Genomic DNA, 14,739 nt, shown 5'->3' on the forward strand with positions numbered 1-14,739 from the left:
GAGAAAAGCTGAAAACAAAAATACGTCTTCGTATCTGTGACAGCACTGTGAAAGCGAAGAGAAATCCGGAGGATGAAGACAAAATGTCACTCTTCACAGACTTACCCTTGGGTTAGGGGATGGGTAGGTTTTTAATTTTAATGATCCACAGAGCTGCTTCAATGAATTCTCTGCTTGAAGATGGTAAAGGGGGTCAAATATATGGTGACAGAAGGAGACTAGACTTTGGGTGACGAGCATGCATGGGGTACACAGATGTTGTATTATATAGTTTTATACCTGAAACTTACATAATGTTATTAACCAATGTTACCCCATGAAGTTAATTTTAAAGAAAGGAAAAACCCACTCCTACCAGGAAGCAGCCACTGGCAATTTGCCATTCCAGGTGAATTTACGTCAGTGCAACAGCTCCTTGGAGCAGAAGTCCTTCCTAGTTCCTCTGAAGCCCTCTCTCCCAGTAACATCATCTGAACGCTGACCCTGTCCGTTTTAACAATTTAAATGTAAGAAAAATGAGGCCCAAATCCAAAACAGGGACCAGTAACAACAACAACAAAAACCCAGCCGGCAGATGCATTCCCGGGGCCGTGCTGAGCGCTCTACTGCCATTGGGAGCGAGTCCTCCGAGCTGCAGTGACCTTCCCTGAAACCACGCCAGACGCCCGGGAAGGGGGCTCTGGACAGTTCTTCCCTTTTTGTAAGTGGGAAGAAGGACCATCTCAGACAGTGGCTTTATAGCCAGAATGGCAGTTCTACACAGCATTTGCGAAGCTTGATTTATGCTCATTAATCCTTACATTTCACAAAGCTACAGAGGCCCCTATTCATGAAAGTGTTTACAGTGCCCCCCGTTAGCAGACAGGGTGTCAAGTAACAACCACCTGGACTAGGAAACTAAACGTAACCTACTTTGGGGGGATTGGTTGTAAGGCAGTGTAGGACCCCCTCAGAGTCATCCTGAGACAAGAGTCAGAGGGGTAGAGACAGAAAAGCAGCGGGGGGGATATCAGTCTGAACTTGAACTATTCCTAAAATACACCTGCAAGTAGCTTGCAAGGATTAATCTTTCACTGCCAGACACACTCAGCATGTCTAGAGTGTGGGGAAAGTCTTGGTTAAGCGTTTTGGTTGTTTGGACTCCGGATTAACAGAATATAATGTTCTTTGGACGACCCAACAGTGATTTTCAGGAAAACACTCAATGCGCTTCCATGGTAATTGTCTACAACGTCACTCTCCTGGCGGCCTTAAGGGGCAGGAAAGCTGTGTATGGGCAGAATGTTGCCTGTTGGGACCCTGCAATACGCCCTTGGAAGAGGGTGGGAATGGAGGGAAGAAGGACCATTTTTGGAAGGTCTTAAAGAGCAGAGCAGGGAAAGGGCTTGAACGAAGCAGAGATGTTGTGGAGAGCGAGCACTAAGGCAGGGCTGTGGACTGTCCCGAGAGACAGGAGCAGGTGTGTCCACCAGAAGCCACCTGGGGAGCAGCAGCAGGGGACTGTGCCCACTGGCCGAGCCTAGACAACGGGACAGCCACCTGCAGGGTCTAGGGAGCCCCCACCCAGCCAAGCTTCCCCAGGCTCCTCTGCGGTGAGCTGGGCTCCAGGCTTGGGGTCTCGCCTGACTCCTGGCCAGCGGTCCCCGGAAGGTCCATACAAGAGCCTGATCCTGTTTGGCTTCTTGGGCCGTGGTCTCTTTCTGCCCTTGGAATCCTGAAAATGACTCTGCCTACCCCTCAGGTTTCTGTTTCTGCTCCAAATCCGTATTTGCGGGCATGACACCAAGCAGCCCATATAAAGGTTCCAAGCAAAGCAATGTACATTGATTGCTAGCTGGCCTTGCCCATATGTTGAACAAGTAAATGGCAGTGAGAAATATACATGAGTTTGTATATTCTATATACATGTGAAAAGTTAAAAAAAAAACAAAAAACATGAACTTGGGTCTTCTGGAACCTCATGTCAGATTATTTAGGGAGGGTCACACTAAACTGTGTTTTTTCTCTACTTCTAAAATTTATGGGAATACTAATTTAGCATCATTCAGACACATACACACATATACACACATTATACATGTATGTGTTTTTTCTTCATATTTTTGGGGCTGTACATTACATCTCTAATCCAGACCTTTCCTTTCATCGCCAGGCCCACTTATTCAACTGCTCGTGCCTCCACATCTCCTCCAGGACACCTGTAGGCCCCTCATACTCCGTATGTCCCAAACTGAGGTCATGACCTCTACTCTCCATTCATTCTGCTCCCACCCACAACCAAACCTGCAAACTTGTTCCCACCTCAGGGATCCTGATCTAAGTAAACAGCACCTGGGGACTCGAGCTAAACACCTGGGCGTCATCCTACATTCTCCCTCCCTCCTCATTCCCACGTCCAAGTCCTATTGAGTCTACCTCCTGAAAATCTCCCCCATCCATCCCTACAGACCTGCCATGGCTTCCCGCTGCTATGGCCCCGGGTCTAAAAGATGAGGCAAGATCTGTCCCTGCCCAGGGTGGAGTGGGAGGTCGGGGAGAAAGGGTCTGTTCCCATAATAAGGGGGAGGGGGGAGCTTGCTGGTTAGACAAAAACAATAGTCCAGGGGTGGGCAAACTTTTTGACTCGAGGGCCACAATGGGTTCTTAAACTGGACCGGAGGGCCAGAACAAAAGCATGGATGGAGTGTTTGTGTGAACTAATATAAATTCAAAGTAAAGGAGCGGAGGGGAGAGCAAGAGAACCCTCCGCTCTTTCGGCTCCGCGGGCCGGATAGAACAGCTGAATGGGCCGGATCCGGCCCGCTGGCCGTAGTTTGCCCACGGCTGCAATAGTCCCTAGTAACCAATACCACCCTTTATATTTGTAAGACTACTGAGGTCCTAGGAGGGGGAAAGCTTCATCATCTTGAGAGTGTTGCATAAGCATAACGTGTCTTCCACTGGCTACCTCTTAGGTGGGCAAAATGAACCCTGGACAGCTTCATTACAATTGTGACCTTGATTGCCAAGGGGGAGGTGAGACCTGGAACCTATTCTTTGCTTTATGCCGTCCTACAGCAGGCTGGCAAAGGGAAAACTCCTGGGCAGGGCCCAAGGTACAAGTCATGATTCAAACCCGAGCAGCCTGAGGCTCCCCCACGTCACCAGAGGAATAAAGTGCAGCCATTATCATGTGTTCCCTGCCTGGAAGATTCCAGAACAAAACAGCCATGGGGGCGGGGCTCTTAAAAATTCCACGCACTCCTACAACTGAGGTTGACAGAAAAACAAACAAAAAAAGGCTCCTCCCCGAAACGTCAGAGAGCAGCATCCTCTGAGAGATGCGATTCAGAAAGCTCAGGTGTGCAGGGTTTGCGCCTTTCCCTCTGGACACGTGGGAGCATGTGGATGAGAGGGGTGGGAGCTGCAGAGGGAGGCCGAGGACCACAGCTCCAGAATCGCAGCGGGCCTCTGAGTGCCGGTGTGTGGGGAAGTGACAGTCGTCAGGGGAGTAAACACCTAAGCTGGCAGGGTGTTGTCATCTCAGCTGGGGCAGACAGCGTTCAAAATTCCCATTTCCAATATCCGATGCACTGTTAGGAAGCTGATGATGCCACAAGGCTGGGTTGAGAGCTTTTTCTAAGTCTTCCCTCAACAAACATGTGAAACAACCCCAGGTTTCAAAGCCTCATTGGTAATTTCCTGCACACCAGGTAGTATCATAGGACTGGGGCTGCACCAGTGACCAAAACAGGCCACAAAAACCTCTGTCCTCAGGGAGCTTATGTTCTAGTTGGAGGAGAAAGACAATAGACATAATAAATAAGATAAAGTATAGAGTATTCAGATAGAAGAAAATGAAGAGTGAAAGAAGGCATGGAAGAGGGTGGGGGTTGTAACGTATAGGCTCGTCTCCTGCATCCTCCTACACCGGGCCTTCTTGGCAGACAACAGCCTCAGCAAGCCCCTTGCTGCTGGAAAACCCACTCCTGGCCAGAGCAGAAAAGGGCACAGATAAGGGGATGCAAAGACAGAACCTGGGCACCCACAAGAGTGGGACTCAGCCTTAGGCCATGGCTTTGCCACATCTTGCCCAGACCCACCTCAGTTTAGATGTCTGTCTCCCCTCTAGCTCGTGGAATATAGTGTTGCTAAGTCACATGGCCTATAAGCCAAGCCAACTATGTATTATCTTCATTTCTAATATTAAAAGTTCACACTTAGGCCTTTATGCTTCTGTCATCACCTGTTGGTTGAGCACCTACTATGTGCCAAACCCTGTTCTAGGCACGGGAAGTGCCACAGTGAGCAAGACACACAAGTGTCTGACCCCAAGGAAGGTACAGGATAAGGGATGAGATGACAAATTCAGTTAAACAGGGCAGATAGTGACAAAGAGACAGATACCACTAAATGGTCCACGCACGAGATGATCCAGCCCTGGACTTGGCAGTTCTCAGACAAGCAGAACTGAACCCCTGACTACCTGTGGTCCCCTCCAAAGCCCTTTCTAGAAGGGTGCCATGGCAACAAATTGATATGAAAATCCAATTGTGGCTCCTGGGTCTTCCTAAAATGTTGGCACAGCAGCTTCCTTTTTCTCACTGAAAGTCTGTTGTGTGGACAAACACACACTTCCATCCCCTGGGGCTTCTATTTTGTGAGCTGCAAAAGTGTTATTTCGAGTTGTATAAATAAGCATGTGTTTTGGTTTGCAGAGTCTTTAGCAGCTTATTATAGCGCTACTGTTATGTTTCTTTAAAAAGCCGTAGTAAGAACCATAATTGTAGTAAAAAGAAAAAAAAAATATATATATATAAGATAACAATAGGCACATGTCCTTTTCACAACTTAGAAAGGGAAGTTACAGATCTCCCACGATTGCTGCTGGGCAGGGCATTCAGTAGGAAGGGTAAAGAGAGGGGTTCAAAACCAGACATTTGGAGAAGAATCAATCAACCCACACCTTTTATGTTTAATGACACTGGATGCCAAGTAGATCTGAGAGACTAGAAAACAAACATTCGGATAACATCACTCCCAACGCCTTGGGGAGAGAAGCCTAACAGACATGACACAGAGAAGGCTACACGCGAGCTGTAAGGGATGGTGCTCTGTGGCACAAGGTCCCCCCGCAGCCTGGATGAGTCGCCCAAATGCTCCCTCCAGCCGGAGTAGCTGGAGGGAGCTGGTGTAAACTGAGAAGCAGCCAGGAGAAGCAGCTTCTGAGGGCGGGAGTCCCTCCGCCAGGGATGGCAAGGAGACCCAGCGTGACCACACTTGGACACTGTATACCTTGGACCCAGGCTTTGTGGATACAACAAACTTTCTGTGTGCACCAAAATACGATCAGATGTCATGTTCGTTCCGCATGACATGAGCTTACTGTAAACACCGCTCAGACCCAGGCGCTGTCGCCTGTGCCTCCACCGTAAGGACAGCCTGCCAGCCAGAAGGAGAATTTCCAAATAAGTTACAGCCTCCGCTTGCAGCAGCCAGATGCCCCACGCGCCCTGTTGTTTGGCCTGGTTTCCCATTTAGAGCAATAGCAGTGAAGCTCATTAAGATTGCTGAAGGAAGGGCTTTTATAAATTGCACTTTAAATAGGGACCCCCTTAAAGAAACAGACTACCTTGGCTTCCCTTTCGAATAGCCCAGTTGGGACAAGGCCTCCCTAAGATGGAACTCACCGAGATCCATGCCTTTTTTATTTGTTTTGTTCGTGCTTTCTAACTGCCAGGGTCCCCTCGCTGCCTAGAGAATGTACGTGGAGAAAAACTTTTTCTTTTAAACAGCCCTACACATTTGATGCCAAATGCCTGATGCAGTGTTTCTGGTCACTATGGAAGGTGTCTTTGGGACCTGCCCGGCCACCTGAGAAGCAAACTGTAGACATGCAGCCACCACTATAGCTTATGAAATTGTTTCACAAGAAGACACCCCATATTTTCAAGTACTCGAAACCAGACAGAGCCCAATGAAGTGGACGAAATTCAGAGATCTTTGTCCATCAGTCCAACTAGAAGCCTGGGGCCACTGTATTGAAAGCCAACACCCTATCTCACTGTTCAGAGGTTATTAGGAAATCCAATATTGGCGCTGGCCCCCCCACTTTCTCCAAAATAGCCCTTTCTTTCATTGACCATTTCCCTGCCAGAAAGAAGCCTGAGAAAATGTCAGAAGTTGAACTAGGCTGGGACGAGGGAGAAGAGAATTTGGCAGCCCGAATGCATGTTGAAGTCGAACTATTGTTCAGTTCTTGGACCTCCTGCCAAGGTGTTTGCAAGCACTTTGCTGAGAAAATTCCTCCTGTGATTAAAAAAAAAAAGTCTGTGACCTGAGTCCCCAAACCTCCCCCCCCCCAGGGCAAAATGGACCAGAAACATCTCTGTGGGGACTGAGCTGCTACAACAGAAATCTAAAGACCCATCTCCTTCCCCCAAAGAAAGAGTGACTTGGGAACAGCAAGGCATTGTAAGTCAGGAAGACAGGTCTCTCTGTTTAAGGAAGGCAGCAGTGACTGTAATTCACAGAGAAGCAGCTGTGGAACTTCTGAGCCGTGTTTAAAGGGCCCTGCAGGGTCCCTGTGAGCCCTGGTGAGCCTGGCCGGTGGGGAAATACTGACGGGAGAGGGAAAGGGGGCAAGCCAAGTAAATCGCTTTACTTACAGCCCTCGGAGCCGGAGCCAGATTTTCTCGATCTGTTCGGGCTGCAAGTATTTCAGAGAGTTGCTCTCAAATTCTTCAATCTCCTTGGTCGGGGACTCCATGGCTGCAGGTTATCACTGGGAGTGAGGCTGAGAGAGTTCGGGCTGTCCCCTCCGACCCTCCTCCGAGCCTGTCACTTGCTCTGTGCGCTCCCCCGTCTGTGCCCCCCAAATCCAGCCTTAAAGCGAGTTGGGATTGCGGGCTACCCCAGGCCGGGGTGCCCCGGGGGGCAGGCGGCTCCGGTAAGCAGCCATGGCCCCGGGGTAATGTCGGGGGGTACGGACGGTGCTCCTAACTCAGGGAGAGAGCGCCTGGGATCTGCTTGGATATGTACATATTTTTTAAACAAAGCCACCGAAGCAATCAGTGTGGCAGCTGAAGGACTGGCGGGGAGAGGGAGGACCAGGTGGGAGGAGAGGACGCGAGCAGGGAGAAAGTGGGAAGGGAGAGCGGGGAGGGGAATGAGCAGGGGGAGCTGGCAGGAGGCCGGCCGGCCAGCGGTCTGACCCGAGGCCCAGCACCCCACTCCCCCGGCTCCGCCCTGCGCCCCGGCCCGGGCCCCCGCCCCTCGCCCCCTCGGCGTCCTCTCTCACTTACCAGCAGCAGCTCTGCTGACAAGCGAGAAAACTGACAACTGAGAAAAGTCGTCCGTCAGCGCCCCGGCCCCGGCCCCCGGGCTGGCGTCCGGTCCAGCACCCGCGGGCGCGGAGGGAGGGGTGCGCTGGGCACCGCCGTCCGCAGGGCACACGCCGGGCTCCAGCCTCGCACCCCGGGGGCCCGCACATGCCAGGGACCCCCACCGGGTGTGTCCGGGGCTCCTGAAGCTCTCACAGAAGGAGGAGCCGGGCACCAGGCGCGAAGATCCGAGCGAGCGAAGAGGGATCTGGGTGCTCCCGGGGACTGGGGGGGCCACAGCGGCGGCTGCGAGGGTCGGAGGGGTTGGTACCTGGGGCTCTCGTTCACGGCCAGCGCTCACTCACAAGCCTCCCGGAGCCAGTTCCATTTTAAATTATCAAAGCAATTGATGGAGACTAAAGTAACCACACATCCCACTTACAAAGTCCTCTCTCTCTCTGTGTGTGTGTGTGTGTGTGTGTGTGTGTCTCTCAATGGGGGGGGGGGCAGGGGCACAAGATAAACCAACAGGGAGGAGGGAGAAGTGGCTGCTGGTTAATGCCGCATCCTCCTCAAGGGGCTCCAGTTGGGTGATGGGGCAGGTGCTGAGCCTAGGAGAGTTTCTGCTCCACAGAGCTGCAGCTCACTGTCATTGTCCTCCTGGGTCAATGTCATTGAAGCGGAAGCTCTGGCAGGTGGGACCGGGTGCGGAGTTGGGAGGGGGGTTAACAGGGGACCAAAGGCAGAAAAAGACCCAATGGGTGCTCACGCGGATGGCAGCCCTGGCACCACAGAACTGGTGGTCAGACCCCTTGTAAATGAAGTTCCCTCACTCCCAGGAGCCAGGGCACACCTGGGACTCCCGGCTCCTGAGATTCCTTAACCCTACTTTTCCTCGCCGGCAGGCGGGGTTCTCCCAGCATTCTCTTTCTGGCAGATACTCTCCTGCTTCTCCAACACAAGATGAACTTAAAGGTGAGGACACAGGTTCAGTCCCACGCATGGGACCCGGATAAAGGAATAAGATCGGAGTGTCTAAACCAGGGGTGGGCAAACTTTTTGACTCGAGGGCCACAATGGGTTCTTAAACTGGACCGGAGGGCCGGAACAAAAGCATGGATGGAATGTTTGTGTGAACTAATATAAATTCAAAGTAAAGGAGCAGAGGGGAGAGCAAGAGAACTGGATAGAACAGCCGGATCCGGCCCGCGGGCCCTAGTTTGCCCAAGGCTGGTCTAAACCCTAAGTGCTCACCCATCTGGTAGTTGCCATTCACTTTCCGGGAATCAGAGGTGAGAGCGATGGGGATGGCAGGGCTAGCCTGCCCACTCCAGTGCAGAAGGCGCCTGCCTCAAGGGGAGGCCACAGACCTGTGTGATGGAAAAGGACTCGCACCCTCACTGGCCATACAACCTGGAGCCACCTCACTAAAGGTTTTCTGGAAGCACACACATTTTCACGGCGTTCAGGCGTTCCGACCAGGCAGTAAGCAGCCAACGTATGAACGTGAACTCCATTTACCAGCTGCTACCCAATGTCACCCACAGGGGACAGTCACCTGGAGGAGGGGGGAAGACGTTGAAAGAAGAGATTATTTTAGCAACTTGTTTTGGGAATGCAAGACAGAGGCAGGACCCCCAAGGGGGTTCGGGCCCGACTGTGCACCCTGGACTACCTCTGTCTGAACCTGGAAGTGTGGTGACGATGACAACAGCAAACACGTGCCAGAACTTTCTGTGGTCCCAGCACTGTTCTAAGGGTTCCAAAGCACCATGAAGCCAACACTACGATTACCATCCCACTGTACAGTAAGGAAACGGAAGTACTAGGGGCTTACCTACACCCAACAGCACATGAACTAGACTGGCAAAGACCACATGACCTTATGAAGGCCCATGACCTTATCCCATACAAATTTGTCCCCATCGCAGGGTCCCATTTTCCACACCTTTAAAGTAAAGAATGTAGGCAGAAAGATTTTTTTAAATATATTTTAATTGATTTCAAAGAGGAAGGGAGAGAGAGGAAAAAAAAACATGAATGATGAGAGAGAAACATTGACTGGCTGCCTCCTACATGCCCCCCACTGAGGATCGAGCCCGAAACCCAAGCATGTGCCCTTGACCAGAATCGAACCCGGGACCTTTCAGCCCCACAGGCTGACACTCTATCCACTGAGTCAAACCGGCTAGGGCCAGAAAAGTGTTTTATGTCTGGCCCACCTTTATGAGTCTCTGGGTTACCTGGAGATACTTGGGAAAGGAATTGGCTGAGAGAGAGATGCTTATTGCCTAATACATACTTAACTACGTGAAAAGATAGAAGGGAGTGACAATGATGACATCCGTCTTCCTGCCCACACCTATGACTTTTTCCTGGCATTAGTGGAATTTTGATTCAGTCAGAGAAAAGCAAATTTTGGAAGAAAAGGGAAAGGGATAGCCTTTCAGTGCAATTAAGCTCATCCAAAAGGGAGGACAAAAAATATTCTTTAAAAAACTTCTCTGAAATGTGATTTTGCTTCACTTTAGAAACATTTTTACAGATTAAACGTGTATTAGAAAGTTGATAAGGATATAACTTTGCTTTATTTTAGGGCCATAATAGCTGTTGGAGCTAGAAGAACCTTCAAGATAATCCAGATTAGAAGTTTTTGAATTTTTTTAAGCAACAGAGTATTACATTTCAAATAACATCTAAGGGCTGCCAATGCATACCACAGATTTCAAAAGTAAAGACAGAGCGGCCCTGGTTGAATGGGGAATGGGGGTAGCTAGTTCTCAGGAATAAAATCCGCCCCTGCCTTCTTAGCTGGTCTCTGGGTGACAATGCCCCCACTTCCCAGCTAACTGAGGCCCAAGCACGGCCAAGCGTCACAGGGTCCTGGCTGCTCATCCAGGGCTCTGCCTAAACCACATCAGGAAGAGCTTGTCTTCTCTCTGCCAACAACATGTCACTCCTTGTAGCTGTGTCGTGTTACTATGTCACTGGGGTTTTGTTCTCTCTGTGTCTATCACAGCCAGGGCGAGCCTGATCATCGCTGCATCGTGACAAGCCACGGTTCCTCCTGGAGCTCTGCTCAGAGGCAAGCAAAACACAGGTGCAGACCCGCCGAGGAACACACGGTCTGAGAAAATGCTACGTCACTCACAACTCGGCTTTGGAGGTTAATTTCCCCGGTGATTTCCTCTCCCAGCCTTTGAGTTAGACTTTTTAGGAAATCCTATGTGATCATATATGACTAAATATATATAGACATGCATACATACATACATACATACATACGACTGCTAATTTAAAATAGTCCCCCAAGCCCTAGCCGGTTTGGCTCAGTGGATAGAGCGTAGGCCCACAGATTGAAGGGTTCAGGTACAATTCCAGTCAAGGGCATGTACCTTGGTTGCAGGTTCCCCAACCCTGGTAGGAATTCATGCAGGACGCAACCAATCGGTATGTCTCTCTCACATCTCTCCATCTCTCCATCTCCCTTCCACTCTCTCTTTAAAAAAAAAAAAAAAATCAATGGAAAAACATCCTCGGGTGAGGATTAACTAAAAGTAAGTAAATAAATAAATATATGACCTGTTTGAAAATAATAAAATAGTCCACCGAGTAGACATATAGTAACTTAGCCTACATACTAGCCCAGTGGTCAGCAAACTCATTAGTCAACAGAGCCAAACATCAACAGTACAATGACTGAAATTTCTTTTGAGAACCAAATTTTTTAAACTTAAACTTCTTCTAACGCCACTTCTTCAAAATAGACTCGCCCAGGCCGTGGTATTTTGTGGAAGAGCCACACTCAAGGGGCCAAAGAGCCGCATGTGGCTCGCGAGCCGCAGTTTGCCGACCACTGTACTAGCCAATCTCTGCATCGTCGGCACTAAGTATTACAAGATCAGAAAGAAAGTGAGCTCCCAGTCCCTGGGCAGAGTTCAAGGAGAAGCTGATAATTAACAAGGGGAGAGGAATCGGGCTTTGAAGGTGTGAAAATGCCCCTGAAACCCCTTTTGCCTCTAAGATTTCATGAATCAATAATAATTACAATAACAATAACTACTACCGTTACCAGTTGGCACCATGCTAAGCACCTCACAGGTTGGTTCATTTATCCTCAACAAAACACTTCAGAAGAGTTCATGATGCCCGTTTACAGATAAAGACACAGAGGCCCCAAAGGTCAGGTCACTTTTGCAAAGACATCCAGCTAATAAGGGGCAGAGCCAAGTTTTCAAAACGAGACCAGCGTGCAAAGCTCAAGTCTCTTAGTTATACCACCTCCCTGCAGACATCTAAAAACACAAGCAATGGGGCATATGGCAGAGAAGGTGGGGCTACAGGAGCACAGGTGGAGGGGTCACTACCACTAGGGGACATTAGGAAGGCTGCATAGTAGAGGTGACCTTTGAACTAAATTTTGAAGGTGGATGAATGGAAGATACTTACATGCTGGTGAGTGGAGGCGGGTGAGTGGAGGCAGGTGAGTGGAGGCTGGTAAGTGGAGGCAGGTGAGTGGAGGCAGGTGAGTGGAGGCAGGTGAGTGGAGGCTGGTGAGTGGAGGCAGGTGAGTGGAGGCTGGTGAGTGGAGGCTGGTGAGTGGAGACAGGTGAGTGGAGGCTGGTGAGTGGAGGCAGGTGAGTGGAGGCAGGTGAGTGGAGGCTGGTGAGTGGAGGCGGGTGAGTGGAGGCGGGTGAGTGGAGGCAGGTGAGTAGAGGCAGGTGAGTGGAGGCGGGTGAGTGGAGGCAGGTGAGTGGAGGCAGGTGAGTGGAAGCAGTGGCTCTGCAACGAGGCACTGCATGAAAAGTTGCCCAGAGGCATGAGAAGGGATGGGGTGTCCAGTGACCCACAAGCAGAAGCGTATGACAAGGGAGAGCAAGAGAAAAAGCTGGAAGGGTGAGCCAGATGGAAGAAGCCTGGGCTCTCTCCTTCAGAGAGTAGGGAGCCCTGGGTGGCTCTACGCAGAGGGAGGCTTGGTCACACGTGGCGGGTACTTGCTGTCCTGAACATGCATCATACACTCGGGCCAGTTCTCTGGGAAACTGTGTGCAGCAACCACGGGGCAAAGGATAACCAGGGCTCCAGAGGAGGAATCCAGTTGCCAAATGCAGACAAGCTCTTCAGGTTACCAAGAGGGAAGAATCGGTCAAGGAAAAGACACACAGCACTGTCTCCCATGATTGCCCATCGTCCAGCTGCGAGATTATGACCGCTGGCTTTGACCTCCATGAGGCCAACCAGTGCCCTGAATACATTTTCCAGAACTTGGCACTGGCATCATTGAGGGAGTCTGTTGAGGGAGAAATTATGGAGAAGCATTTGGGACATTGGAAGCCACACCACTAGGCACAGCAATCCCTTCTCCCCTCCCACACCAGGTGCTGCCCCACAACACGCTGCCCACAGAGGCTCCTCTCCTCTGGCTTCCCTTTCCAGCAAGAGGTGACAGCGTTTCCCTTTGATCTTCTCTGTTTGGTTTTATGATTTAGGACAGACTCTGTTTGATCCCCAGGCAGGGCACATGCCCGGGCAGCCAATCAGTTATTGATGCTCTCTCACCATTGATGCTTCTAGCCCTCTCTCCCTCTCCTTTCCTCTCTCTGAAATCAATAAAAAATATGTATTTAAAAACAAAACAATATATGGCCAGTGTCTTAAGTACTGGAGCTCTCGTATAATAACAGTTCCTCCTCCAACTCATACATCCAACAGGAAATGAAGGGAAGGAAACTGGAAAATGGTACAGCTCTGGGCAGAGCACCCAAGGTAAATATAAGGAGGTTCACTCTCTTGATAAATAGATACAGTAATAATTTCAATAACTTTTTGATGATAACCTATCAAAGCATGCCCTAATACAAGCACTAGCCCAGCCGTGGGCAAACTACGGCCCGTGGGCCGGATCCGGCCCGTTCGGCTGTTCTAGCCGGCCCGCGGAGCCGAAAGAGCGGAAGGTTCGCTTGCTCTCCCCTCCGCTCCTTTACTTTGAATTTATATTAGTTCACACAAACACTCCATCCATGCTTTTGTTCCGGCCCTCCGGTCCAGTTTAAGAACCCATTGTGGCCCTCGAGTCAAAAAGTTTGCCCACCCCTGCCTAGCCCCTCAGAACAACCCTGAAACACATATTATTACTATCCCCAGTTTAAGAATGAAGTGGATGAGGTCCCAGAGGTCCGCCGGCTTCCCTCTGCCTGGTCTGCCCTCCAGCTGGGCAGACATGGCTGGGCAAGGCGCCCTGACTCCTGGCCCCGGTGGTCACTCTGCCTCGCAGAACACACTGCCAACCCAGCAGAAGTAACCTGCCGGTACCAATGAAGTTGAGACTGACGTTTAGTTCATGTAAAACTGCTGATATGACAGTCAGCCAGATTCTGACCCAAATGCACCTAAATCAGCAGGTTGTTCTCCCTCCGGCTGTAGAGCAAGATTGAATGTGGGAAATCTGAGTGTGAAGGGGACCTTAGCCATCCCTGTGCCCAAGCTCCTACGGATACTGATACAAGCAGCACCAAGTTAGGTAACTGGGCACAGGGCCCGTTCTTGATGGTGGCAGAGCTGGGACCAGAAGCGATGTCCCCAGACGACCAGCCCAGTGCTCCATGATCTCTGAGCCTCCTCCCCGGGTCTCAAGAACGACCCCCATTTCCACCCAGGATCTGGTTCAATGGCTTGTGTGTAGATAAGAAGGAATGCCCACTGAAAGCACAGCCTTTGGCAAGGGCTTCCTGAAGGGAATGGGTCCCCTGGGAAATGGAGAGCACCAGCCAAGAGACTCCAGGGGAGTGGAATGTGCCTGGTGGCCCAGGTAGCAAAAAGGGGCTGGTGTGATGGGTGGGAGGGGGTCAAGAAAGGGACAATGGCAGAGGTTGGACACACAGACCGAGAGGGACCTGGACCACCCTAGGAAAACTCCTGCCGCGGGGAATCATTAAACGCTGTTGCTCGGGTGTGTAGTAGATGCCGAGTGGAACTGCGATTTAACAAGTATAATTTATAAAGGACTACATTTTTTTTTCCAAAACTGGTTTCTGAGCTGCCGTCACAGAAGATTTACAGATTCGTGTCTCTGTTGTCTGTGTGTGGAGATCAGGGGGATAATCTCCCAAACAAATAATTGCTGGGACCTTTTAAACACATTCACTCACTCGGCAAACATTTGCTGAGCACGTACTATGTGCCAGGCATGCATATGTGCTAGTAGGTGTGCCGTGATCAATAAATAATCCATGGCTGCACCACGGAGTGCCAGTAAAACTGAGGGAACAATCCACACAGAATGTCGAACAACAAGTCCATCACTATAAAAGTGAAAAGAAAATAAACAGAGGTCAGTACAGAGCAATGGGGGTGAGACCTATTTATAGATAGGTTGTGTAATACAGCTGTGTAATAGACCACCCCGCAACATTTAGAGGCTCAGAACTGCAGCAATCGT

General features: G+C 50.4%; 1 protein-coding gene across 7 annotated transcripts in view; it reads right to left on the minus strand.

The window, feature by feature from the left end:
* PDE1C (phosphodiesterase 1C) overlaps nt 1-14,739 on the minus strand; it is a gene marked incomplete at both ends in the record, with an annotated part of 303,115 nt that overhangs the window by 177,021 nt on the left and 111,355 nt on the right. Inside the window, 2 exons of one of the 7 annotated variants that reach the window (XM_080664046.1) lie at nt 6,648-6,750; nt 7,284-7,364. The exons of 3 other annotated variants lie outside the window; for them this stretch is intronic. In XM_080664046.1, coding sequence (XP_080520172.1) covers nt 6,648-6,748 — 101 coding nt within the window. Of the gene's footprint in view, nt 1-6,647; nt 7,034-7,283; nt 7,762-14,739 lie in introns of those variants that run through there. 3 more of the 7 variants (XM_080664045.1, XM_080664049.1, XM_080664048.1) reach the window with 3 other exon arrangements.

The sequence above is a fragment of the Plecotus auritus genome, assembly GCF_963455305.1.
Source record: "Plecotus auritus genome assembly, chromosome: 4".
Lineage (NCBI taxonomy): Eukaryota > Metazoa > Chordata > Mammalia > Chiroptera > Vespertilionidae > Plecotus > Plecotus auritus.